Below are 11,564 nucleotides of genomic sequence, written 5' to 3'. Positions count from 1 at the left end.
TGCTTTGGCCATGCTATGTGTATGTATTCATTAGTGTCATTTGCTTTGACAGCTGAGACATGCTACAACATCTGAGCCCAGTTTCAGTCTTCCCTGCTGTTGAACTGAACAATAAGCTTCTCATGACTTGAGCAGGTGTTGAGTTCTTGAGCATAAACAAGTGTTTATGGACATCTTTGACTTCAAGACACATACACAGCGGAGGTGTTGTTTGGACCTGGAAGGATCATGCAAAGCATTAGGAAGCAGCCTAGTAGTGAGTAGGGCTTTCTTTGACAAGAGAAAATTTTCAGGCTATTATTTTGTTGTAGAAATGTAATGGGTTGATAACTCGATTCAAACCTTCATGTTCGTTCTCATTAGAACCTAGCTGTGACTGGTACTTGGTGTCAGATATGACATCATATCAGGAGCACAGTGCAAAGAGGGAGTAGAGAGTGTGTGTATTTACCTCATAATGAGGCAAAAAAGTGCAAAAAATAACTGATTTCTACAATGCCTCACTGAAAAGAGAACATAACACTTTACCCTTAAGCTAAAATAAGAAACAGTTGAGTAACTAAAAATGAGCATGATTTTTTTTAAATAAAGACGATGAGCAGCAAAGGCTTTAAAGTCTCTTTATAGGAGTCAGAAACTGTCATACAGTGCTGTTTCTATTTTTGAGAACCAGGCCACTTGTGCTGCTGCTTTGTAACTTTTTCTGAGATTTGCTTTCTTAAATTAGCATTTCCCTTGTACTTGAAGTACTGTGGCTTGCTTTTACAGCATTAGTCAAATGTGTGGACTACTGATACTTTTTGAGAATGAGGGAAGGGAACTGAAGGACTCTTTTGAAGAGTTTGGGACTTGGTAAGAGAGAAAGCAAACAGATTTTTGCACCTGTGGAATCTGGCAGAAATTCAAGAATTCAGATGTATTTTTTAATACTCTTTGAGCTTTGTTACCAGCCTTGACAATCTTAATTTGATGGGGATTTGACATGCTATATTGAGAGCAAAGAGCATTTTTGAATTAGTGTAATTTATTCCTCTCTCCTCCTCTCTATTAGAATCCTAAAAATTCACTAAATCTTAATTCCTTAACCCTGTAAAGTTAACACATTTAGTTGATGTTCTGTGAGTTGTCCCACTGATGTCACTGAGTATGGAATAAGTGTGCTAATAGTGAGAAGGTTTGGGAAGTTTTTTCAAAGGGATATCTGAATTTAAAAATGTCCAACCTTTGGTTTTGAAAAATTTTGAAAAAAAATTCAAGCATTTTTCACTGTCCATGCCATTTATACAACTTCCCCAGAAAGTCAGTTTCATGGAAAGTAGATTGACTGGTCATTTGTTAGGTTTTCCTGGACATTTGCCCTCCAGGCTTGAGCTTCACTTCCAGCTTCTGTGTAACCCAGTTCTCAGGTGATGAAACCTTGGTCTAATCTGAAGCGATCACAAAGTTTCCATTAACTTTAACAGGACCAAGTCTGCTCCTGTTCAGAAACGAATGTTTAAATTCAAATTACAAATCATTGTTACAGTATTTTGAGCTATTCATGTTGACTAATTTAGCTTTGGAAGTATTTCTTAGTACTATTTCCTATTTGAAGATACAGGTATTAGTCTTGTGGGGTCCTTTCACTATAAAACTTTACAGTGTTGCTTTGGTATCCATGATTGCCTTGATACCCCTCAAAATTACCTGCATCTGCTGATTGCTGTGATACTTACTGTGTTGTAATTGTGCCCCTCATCAGGGTTTACAGTTGTTTTATACAAGTTCATCATTGGTTCCTTTAAGCCAGAAACTTTGGGTTAACAATAATGCATCTATGGTTGGTCTGATAGTACAGGCACAGTTGGGAAGAGGAGTGACTATGTAGGTAGAACAGACAAGCTTCCAGATACATGAGTTTTAGAGGCTCTGCAGAAGGGCTTGATGGGCCCAATGACACAATAATCACTGTTACTCTGTGTTACTCTTTTCCACAGTTAAATCTGTGGAGCTAGATATAAAACAGTTAGGACCCCACCCATATTTGGAGACAAGTTTAAAAATACAGCTTACTTCCAGTATAAATACTTGTCTATGAAGAGCTTTTTGCCACAGCTTAAACAGGATTCCTTAGTCAGTTTGAGCTTTTTAAAACACGATGATGAGACAACTTGGTTCCCCTCAATTTTAAACCATTTCTGTCCATAGTGCTGAGGATTTTTTTTGTTACTGTTTTTTTAATCAGGAAAACAGCTGTGCAATTTGAGGCAGAGCGAGTCTTATTTTTTGGAGAGGGCTTACCACTTACCTTCATGCAGAAAAGGGGCATGCATGTGAAACTACAAGCAGCTTCCACTTCTGTCAGAGCAGCGAATCGCATCAGCGTGTGCGGAGTGGTGAGGCACGAACAGGTAAGCATTGCTTTGTTTTCTTGGGGAGAGCTTCTGAACAAGCCCAGCCTGGGAATTACTCGCTCTGGAGACTTGAGAGCTTTCTGCAAAACTGTATTGTTCATCTACGTGACTGGGGAGAGTGGAAGTCTAGAGCAGCAGCCCTTGAGGCCTGGCTCACAGGTAGCAGACTGCTGGAAAGCCCTCCACTTTAATTCAGGCTCCACTGGATGTAACTACCCCTCAGCTGAGGTGAGATGTCTGCAGCACACGCCTTACTGGGTAAAGCTGCTCGGGGACACAGAAGGGTGGTAACCCCTGCTCAAAAACCACTGGGAAGGCTCCTGTCACGTCCGTGGAAGGGCTTTCTGCAGTTTGCTAGGTGGTACTAGTGTCACTGAAGTGCTGCTAGGAAATGACATCCAGCTGAAGCATCTCTTCTCTTGGAACGGCCTCAGATTTTGCTGCCGCCTCCTCGAGCTTTGCTGCCTTGCACTTCTGTAATCCTCTGACCAGGGCCTTGTTTTGCCCCCCCCCCCCACCACCACCACCACCCTTGCTTAAAAATTTGCATTCAGTTTAGTTGCCAGTCTGCTGCCTTCTCGCAGATCGTGTCTTTTCTCGTGTCCAGAGCCCACCTCCATTCGTAAAAGCGGTATTTTAAGCAGGCTCTCCCCCGGAGCGGGGCCCGCGGCGCTGTGAGTCGACGGTCGTGCAGCCGCCCTCCGTGCCTCGTCGTGCCGCCGCCCTCGCCGGGGAAGCGCTTCTGCCGCGCCGGGAGCGAGCGCGCAGCAGGGCCGCGCTCCGCTCGGAGTAACGCGAAGGGTCGGTCCCCCCCGGCCGTCCGCCCGCCCCGTGCGCGGCCCCGGGCAGGGCGCTCCCGGCGCCGCCCCCGCCCGCCGCGCCGCGCTGACTCACGGCGCCGCCCTCCCGCACGACCGCGGCCTTTCACGCCGCGCAGCCTGCGCGCCGCGCCGTGACTCACGGCGCCGCCCGCGCCGCCGCGCAGGGCCGGGGCGGGCCGGGGCGGCGGGGGCGCCCGCGCCGCGTACAAAGCGCCGCCGCCGCCGCCGCTGAGGTGCGCGCGGCGGCCCGCGGGCCCGCGGCATGGAGCGAGCCGGCGCGCTGCTGGCGCGCTGCCCCGCCGGCGCGCTGGGCGTCACCGTGTGCGCCGCCGCCGCGCTGCTGCTCTACCGCATCGCGCGGAGGTACGGGCCGAGGGGCCGCGCGGCTGCCTGCGCGGGGTCTGGGTGCCTGCCTGCCTGCCTGCGCGGGGTCCGGGCGGCTGCCTGCGCGGGGTCTCGGCTGCCGCCTGCCTGCCTGCCTGCGCGGGGTCTCGGCTGCCTGCGCGGGGTCCGGGTGCCTGCCTGCGCGGGGTCTCGGCTGCCTGCGCGGGGTCTGGGTGCCTGCCTGCCTGCCTGCGCGGGGTCTCGGCGGCTGCCTGCCTGCGCGGGGTCCGGGTGCCTGCCTGCGCGGGGTCCGGGCGGCTGCCTGCGCGGGGTCTCGGCTGCCTGCCTGCCTGCCTGCGCGGGGTCCGGGCGGCTGCCTGCGCGGGGTCTCGGCTGCCTGCCTGCCTGCCTGCCTGCGCGGGGTCTCGGCTGCCTGCCTGCCTGCCTGCCTGCGCGGGGTCCGGGCGGCTGCCTGCGCGGGGTCTCGGCTGCCTGCCTGCCTGCCTGCGCGGGGTCCGGGCGGCTGCCTGCGCGGGGTCTCGGCTGCCTGCCTGCCTGCCTGCGCGGGGTCCGGGCGGCTGCCTGCGCGGGGTCTCGGCTGCCTGCCTGCCTGCGCGGGGTCTCGGCTGCCTGCCTGCCTGCCTGCGCGGGGTCCGGGCGGCTGCCTGCGCGGGGTCTCGGCTGCCTGCCTGCCTGCCTGCGCGGGGTCCGGGCGCGGGCCGCGCTTCCCGCCGGGCTTGGGCGGCGCGGGGCGGGCGCTTTCCGCCCGCGGGAAGGCGCGGTCGCGGGGAACGGCGCAGCAGGGCCGCGGAGATTGCCTTAGTGTCCGGGGGCGCGTTGCTGAAATTCGGGAAGGTCGAACAGAAGTTGACGCTGCAAACACCAAAGTTGCTGTTTACCGACGAAAATTCTTCGGTCGTTTGGTTCTTCATTGGTTGGAACATTTATGATCTCAGGCAAACTTACACAGATCAGTTAAAAAAAAAAAAAAAAAGTTTAAAACGTGCCTGGAGAAAAGTCAGCATATAGGTTTCATGGAAAGAGTAGAACTCTGTTTGAAGGGCTTCAGTCTAGCATACCTTGAAGAGAATAGAGAAAAGCGTTTATGGAATAAGAGGCACTTTCAGGCTCTGTGGCAAAGCAGACTTCAGCAGTCTGCTCTTCTATGAAGTGTTTCTGCTGGAGTAAAACGCGGCCCCAAGGGCCAGTTGTGATGAGGTTCACTTACAGTTTGTGCTTTGAAATAGAAGCAAGGCATCTGCAATGAAATACTTCAAGTTCGCTGTAAAATGCTTGCAGTTTATACAATCATATAAATAGGCTGCTGGTGTAGTAGCCTATGTTCAATACTTGGTGTTTCAAATGCATGTTTTGAGCAGCTGAGAAATATTAGAGGCCTAAAGCAGTCCTCAGTGAAGCAGGCAGTGTTTCTTTGACCCTCGTGCCTTTTGAGGCAAGAGATTGAACTTTTTTTTTTTTTTTTTTTTTTTTGCTTGAGTTCATCAAATAGAAGGTCTCTGTGGAATGGAAAGAATTTCTTCCCAAGTCCTTGAAAAATACTGGTGAATTGTAAATATTCCCCGGAGGTGACCTTAATAGCTGTTTGGGGTTACATATTTGTGCTGCTCAATACTATTCTGACATTACCTAATTTCTTACTTTGCCTTAGTAAATGAATCTCTCGAAGTCATCAAGGGGCATGGATTTATAAGGGCCTGGTACAAATGCAGACATGATATTACTATTTTATTTGGTATTAATGTTGTGGTATGCCCCTGCTCTGCTCTGTTTTCAGAGTGAACGTGCTTATGTATCTGCAGCCCCTGTAGAAAAGAAAATATATCAGAATAACAACCTAGTGGAAAGTAGTCCTGCAGTAACTGTCAACATATGAAATTATATTACTTTAATAATGCCAGTGTACAAGACTGTGCTCTTTGTACCAGGGAGAAAAAAAACATATGATGTATGCCCAAAGCTCTTTAAACCTTATGAGTCCTTAAAACTAATGAGTTTTAAGGAAAACCTTAAAACGTTGATGGTCTTGCTCTTGAACTGCTGTGTTTATTGCATGTTGTTGGAAGTCTGGTTGCTGCATTCAGACCAGCAATTATAGCCACTTTGTCTTTTGTGTCCATCCTGATTTTTAGCTACTGACTTATTGCTAATACTAATATAAAATACCCTGTGAGGATCTCTTGCTTGGAATCTTTGGGTCGGTGGTAGCACAGGCCATTCATAAGAGTCTTTGTCATCTTCGACAGAGTCAGGATAAGGCATCACCCATTCTAAAAGAGGTTTGTAGGAATTTGGGAAATTGCCCTAGTGCTAGGTCCCTCACTTAGGTGAGCAGCCTGTCACAGAGATGAGAGAAAGGGGCATCCCTTCTGGAGGGTCCTCTCGTGATGCCTGGTCAACTTCAGTGTACTCTTGAGTATGAAAAGTTGTTGCCTCCTTTGCCCCTCAAAGCTGTAGTTTCACAAACGACGATATTTGAGATGGATAGCACTACCGCAGGTTGTGGCTGCAAGCCTGTGTCCTGCCTAGGTCCACTGAACACCTTTTTGCATGTTAAGAGGACAGTAGGCATGATTTTTAAGGAAGGCTGTGCTGCAAGGGAGGACGCTATTTGACTAGAGCTAGGAACCTGGCTGCGCAGCTAAATCTTCAGCCCTGTCTACAACCACTAGTTTGGGCAAGTGTGTCTGTGATAACATTTGCCTGCTGGTGTCTGGACAGCTGAGATGCTTTCTTCTCATGCTGGGAAGTGGAGTCTAGCATTGATTCTGCACTGGAAGACCCCTCTGTTGACAGGTGGTGGACCTCAGAACAGCATGGATTTGCAGCAGCTTAGTGAGTTGCCACCTAAGAGCTGAGCTTCGCTAACTGTGAGGTGAACACAGTGTCAGGTTCCTTGAACTGGTGTCAGTCAGTCGCACTGGACTGCGTGACCGTGCTGTGGACTTGGTCTGGCCTAGGAGCTTTGGCAGCTTGGTTATGTCAAGCTGCCATTGGATGTTCTGATCACAGCTGGTCTGTGCAAAGATCTCTTCACGGTTGTTTTTTCTTCAGATTTACTAACATAGCTGTTTGTGTAATTGCTTTGTGATCCAGTTGCGCCAGAATTAAGTGTTTGGCTTTAAATACTTTTGATGGAGAATTGCTGCTTGTTTTAATCCTTGGCAGAATATGAGGCTAACCCAGCTAAGACCTGCATATTCCCCTGTGAGCACCTTTAGGAATATGGAAAACCTCACATTCTCATCTTCTGGACATAGCAGTGACGGGGGGGGGGGGGAAAGCATAGACAAAAATATTTCTGAAACCTCTTTTTTGTTTTTGTTTTTTTGAAGGTAACTCATTTGGCCTGTGCTGATAATTAAATTGTATTTTGTTGTAATTCTGATGTTGTTCTGGCAGTCCCTTTAAGGTAGGGGCTTAAGGGTGACCTTAAATGTATGTGCCAAGGGGGAATGAGGGAGAGGTTTTGGGGGTCCTGAAGGCAACATTTTCCGTGAAGCTTGCCTTCTTATGTTACATGAGAGAGAAACTTGTCTGTGGCTGCAGTCTGATTTTGCAGGAACTGTATGCAGAACAGAAAACTTGTTAGCACAAATGAAGGAGTCCGTCCCTCACAAACATACATTTAGCATATTGTCTGAGCAGGATCAGACTTCTAGGTGTTGATCTCTTAATCAGGTTTATTCCAGGTATGGCCCCTAGTTGTTATCTTCAAGCGAAGACCTTCTGCTTGCAAAACCATTAATCCAAAGCTGGCAATTCTTCTAGCCTGATGGGATGTGCAGGCTACGTTTTGTGTTAGCTCAGCTAGTCAGCTGATGGAATCCCTCTGTGCAGTGATTTAATCACTGCTTGCCACTCAGGTTTTGTTTTGCAGGGTGGCTTTTTCTCCAATGAAGTTAATTCAAGTTAATACAGTGTTAGATTATAAAGTCCTTACAGATGGTCCACCTAGTGTTTTTGTAAGAGATTGAGCACATGGTAGATGCTTATATAGAGTTTGTCATGAAGGAGGAAATTCCAGTGTATTTTTTTAAACTTAATACAGATAAAAGCTAATTCATCACAACATTAAAATCAGTCTGGGATTTTTTTTTTTTTTTTTTTTTTTTTTTTTTTTTTGGTGCTCCTTGTATCAGCTGCCTTGAAGGATGGTTAGATTAGCAATAGGAAGAGCATTTTTAATGTGAATAGTGAATTATTGCCCAAAAGTTAGCGTTATCAAACTCCTCATAACAGAATTTCTGACTCTGGAAACAATGTATTTCCTAGCTTATAATGTTTAACCACTGCTTGAATTCAGTCAAGGTATGCATAGTTCCAAAGTCTCAGTTCTTGGAGTCCAGTATTTGAGAGTCTCTCCAAGTTAGGATTTGTTTTTGTTTTATTTTTTTAACTCCTACTGCGTTACTAGAGTATTAGCCTCTTACCTACATGTTCTTGCCACAAATGACCTTCTTTTCTTCTTGCCTTTTTGTATCCAGCAGGTTAGGAACTTCTGATTTTCCCAGCTGTTTCTATGGCAACAGATTATAGGCTCACAAAAGGGAGGATTATTGTTTTTTATCCTAAATAATCCAGGAGTTAAAGATTCCTTTTGCATACATTGTCAGAATGAAGGGCTGCTATTTAAACCTTAGTAGCACTTCCTTAACCACAAGAATGAGAGGTGGAATGCTATTTGGAAGAGTGGGAAAGGTCTTGAGTATACTAGCAATTCAATCTTTGATATTAGCAAATTCTCAGATAGGTTTGGTATTGGTTCTTTTCTTGTTTCACAGCATACATGCTTTGCTACTTTTCTGGCTTTCTGGTTCTATGTCATCCGTGAAATTAGTGCTTCTGTCTGCAGTGTTGTGTCATGAACGAGAGGGTAGATACGGATTCAGGTTTAGCATGTCTCATTTTCATAGATGCTAGAGGACAGCTCCACAGCAGCGTGAAGGTAGGGCTGTAGCACTTGGTATAGTACCCGTATGAGTTCAGGGACAGCTGGGCGTGTTATTGTGCAGTAACATACATCAGAGAGCAGAATTGAGGTGGTTCTTCCTATCGAATTGTGTGATCAAGATGTCAGGAGGATTTATATCCTGATGGTTAACATGCTGAAGCCTATGCATTACATTTTCATCGCTTTTGTACCCATGATAGTGAGATGAAACAAGCATTAGTAGATGTTACAGCCATTCCTTCATATTGCTGTGTTGACACATGGTCTACTTGGCTCTTTGACAGTGGTAGCTCATGGGTAGTTTAGACTAGCCACTTAGTTTCTTCTGTGATTTGGATTTTTTTTTCTGGTCTGCTTTAATGGTGATATTTTTAACTCAGATCAGCTACTGCTTTGAGCCTTCTTGGCAATGAACCAAAGAGCTGAGCAGAGAATATTCATCTCGAGAGGAGTGTGGGTGTATACATCTATTTAGAGAAGGGAATCTGTCACCCCAGTAGCTTTAGCCATTTCCCTTCAGCATCTGGCAGAGAGTCCTTTGTGTACTTTGGCTTTTAGGCTTCTGTTTGGTGCTTCATTTTAAACTTATCCGTGTCATTGGCGCTTAAACAGGAGGCGCAAGCACCCCTTGAGGATTAGATGTTTCAGGAACTGATTTTGTAATGGAAATGGGAGTGGGGAAGAATCTTAATTGTAGGCATCCAGCTGCAAAGGTGGTGGCTGAGAAAGATGTAAACTTAGCTAAGAGTAGGACCACCTGCCTGTTTGTTTGTAGTGTGCTGAATGATGTTTCTGTAGCATTCAGAAGATGTCTCCTTACAGAATATTGTAGTAGCAGAGAACATTTCCTAGAGCAGGAAGCAGATAAGTTGCTACCAAATTGTGTGTGCTTAAGCTGCTGTTATTTGCTTTCCATGCCCTCAGTGAGCCTTGCTGCTGAGTTATTTCAGTGCTGCTTTAGATGTGCCTGATGTTTGTCAAGCAGCTCTGTTTCTCCAGACATAAATCAGTGTCTGGGGTCCTGTTTTATCTGCTGGGCCAGCCTGGCTGCATTGCTTGACCTGCCAGCAAACTTTCTTTCAGTTATTACTGCTAGATTTAAGACAAATGCAGATGTTCCTTAGCAGACAGGGCCCAAGGCCAAATGGAGCCATATCACAAGTGTTTCTCTTGCAGTGATTGCTGTTTTAATGGGATTATTTTAAAAAACAAGGGGCTCATGGATTCAAGCATGAGTCTTTGTCCCCCTCATTTTTTTTGCCTAAAAATTAGGGAAGATATGTTGATTCCTCAATTCCTTCTTATTTATCTAGAGCTCTGTGAAGAAACCTCTTCTTACAGTGTCTGAACCTGGGCTAATTTGATTTGCCCTTGTCCTTTACAAATTCTGTAACAAACAGGGCAGACAGCATTGTGGCCGTGAGGTCACTTCCTAGATTTCTGAATATCATCATATGCAGTTCTTACAGAATAAGACTTCCATTTCCCATTGAAACTGTGGCAATCAAGAATGGATGCCAGAATTCTGTATCATAAGCTGCTGTCCTGTTGCACCTTTGATCTTTCACCTGCACTAATACTCGTGATCATGGAAATGATTTGCTCTGAAAAGCAGTGAAGTGAGTTATTCATGAGGTTGTTATTAAAGTTCTGGCATGTCCAGGTACTAGCACAGAGAAATGTTAGCATCAGGCAAAAATTTGTTTCTACTTCAGTAATTTTCCTTCTCATGCCTAAAATGATTCCTGTGAGTCGTGCTATTAAAGATGCTGAATGGGAAGTTTGATGCTGAACTGGTGATTGTTATTCTAGGCTCTCTTGCTTTTCCCTGTTTGAAAGCCATTTCTTTCCTTTAGATCAGGTAGATTCAGTGCTGATGTCTAACATGTTTCTGTTTCTAACAGGAAGAAGCCCACACATGTGACTGTGAACTGCTGGTTCTGTAACCAGGACACAGTAGTGCCATATGGGAATCGCAACTGCTGGGATTGCCCCAACTGTGAGCAATACAACGGCTTCCAAGAGGTACTGTGGCAAGTGTTGCTTGAAGGGTGGCTAGAAAGGTGCATGGTCTGTGGAGCAGCACCTGTGGCAAAATCCTGCTCCTAATTTAAGAGGGTACAGACACAGTGCAGATAGAATATCCAGCAATTTGACAGCTGGCAGCTCTGTGCTGAGCGCTTGTGAACTCAGCAGCTGAGTACTTGCTTAAACTTGAGCAAGATTCTGCGTGCAGAGGGAAGTGCTGACGCAGAATGGTACTGACAGATTGTCCAGCCCTGTTTCAAAGAACAGAGAGGGCCTTGATGTTTTCACCAATATCTCATAAGAGTCTTTCTGTGGAACCATTTTTTTCTCTGAGTTTGTGTTTGGAAACAGCTGAATTACTGTATTTAGACTATTAAATAGACAAAGTCTCTCTTAACCCAAAAACTAACAAGATTACCACTTGCAGTTGGTTTGCATAAGGGTGGATGAGGGGGGAAGACTTCCAGTGATTTGTCTTCTTTTCACTTATTTCTTCTGCTGTGAAAGTGTAGGCATGCAGTGCAGAGCTCTGGCAGAGCCTGCAGAATCTCTGCAGAGCCAGAGAAGACCTCGCTTTGATTTCATGAATTCACACTTGCTCCTTCCTCCCTCTCTTCTGCTTTTTGTCAGAATGGAGACTATAACAAGCCCATCCCTGCTCAGTACATGGAACACCTTAACCATGTTGTGTCAGGTGCTGCCACTTTCTGTGATCCTACCAAACCCCAACAATGGGTGAGCAGCCAAATTTTGCTTTGCAAGAAGTGCAACAACCATCAAACCACAAAGATCAAGCAGCTGGCATCATTCTCACCAAGGGAGGAGGTGAGTGTTGTTTAGGTCTTCTCATGACGTAATGTGCATGGAGGAGAGGGTGGTGGGGTCTCTCCTTCACAGTTCATGGCTTCCCACAGTTTCATGTGGGAATTCAGCATTTAGTGCTGTGGCCCTTAACTCTAAGGCTTGATCATAGCTGAAAGCTGTAAGGCTGCATTTTAGTGGGATGCATTCATTCTCTGGGTTGCC

The 11,564-nt window shown here is 46.4% G+C and overlaps 1 protein-coding gene across 2 annotated transcripts in view; it reads left to right on the top strand.

The window, feature by feature from the left end:
• The first annotated feature begins 3,476 nt into the window (after positions 1-3,476).
• TMEM201 (transmembrane protein 201) overlaps positions 3,477-11,564 on the top strand; it is a 30,366-nt gene continuing 22,278 nt past the window's right edge. For both annotated transcript variants that reach the window (XM_062593321.1, XM_062593322.1), the window contains exons 1-3: positions 3,477-3,577; positions 10,415-10,535; positions 11,169-11,363. In XM_062593321.1, the coding sequence (XP_062449305.1) occupies positions 3,477-3,577; positions 10,415-10,535; positions 11,169-11,363 (417 nt within the window). The remainder of the gene's footprint in view (positions 3,578-10,414; positions 10,536-11,168; positions 11,364-11,564) is intronic.

This window comes from Rhea pennata, chromosome 22 (assembly GCF_028389875.1).
Source record: "Rhea pennata isolate bPtePen1 chromosome 22, bPtePen1.pri, whole genome shotgun sequence".
In the NCBI taxonomy this organism is placed as follows: domain Eukaryota; kingdom Metazoa; phylum Chordata; class Aves; order Rheiformes; family Rheidae; genus Rhea; species Rhea pennata.
Note: the sequence above shows the minus strand (reverse complement) of the source record. Positions and strands in the feature narration are given on the sequence as shown.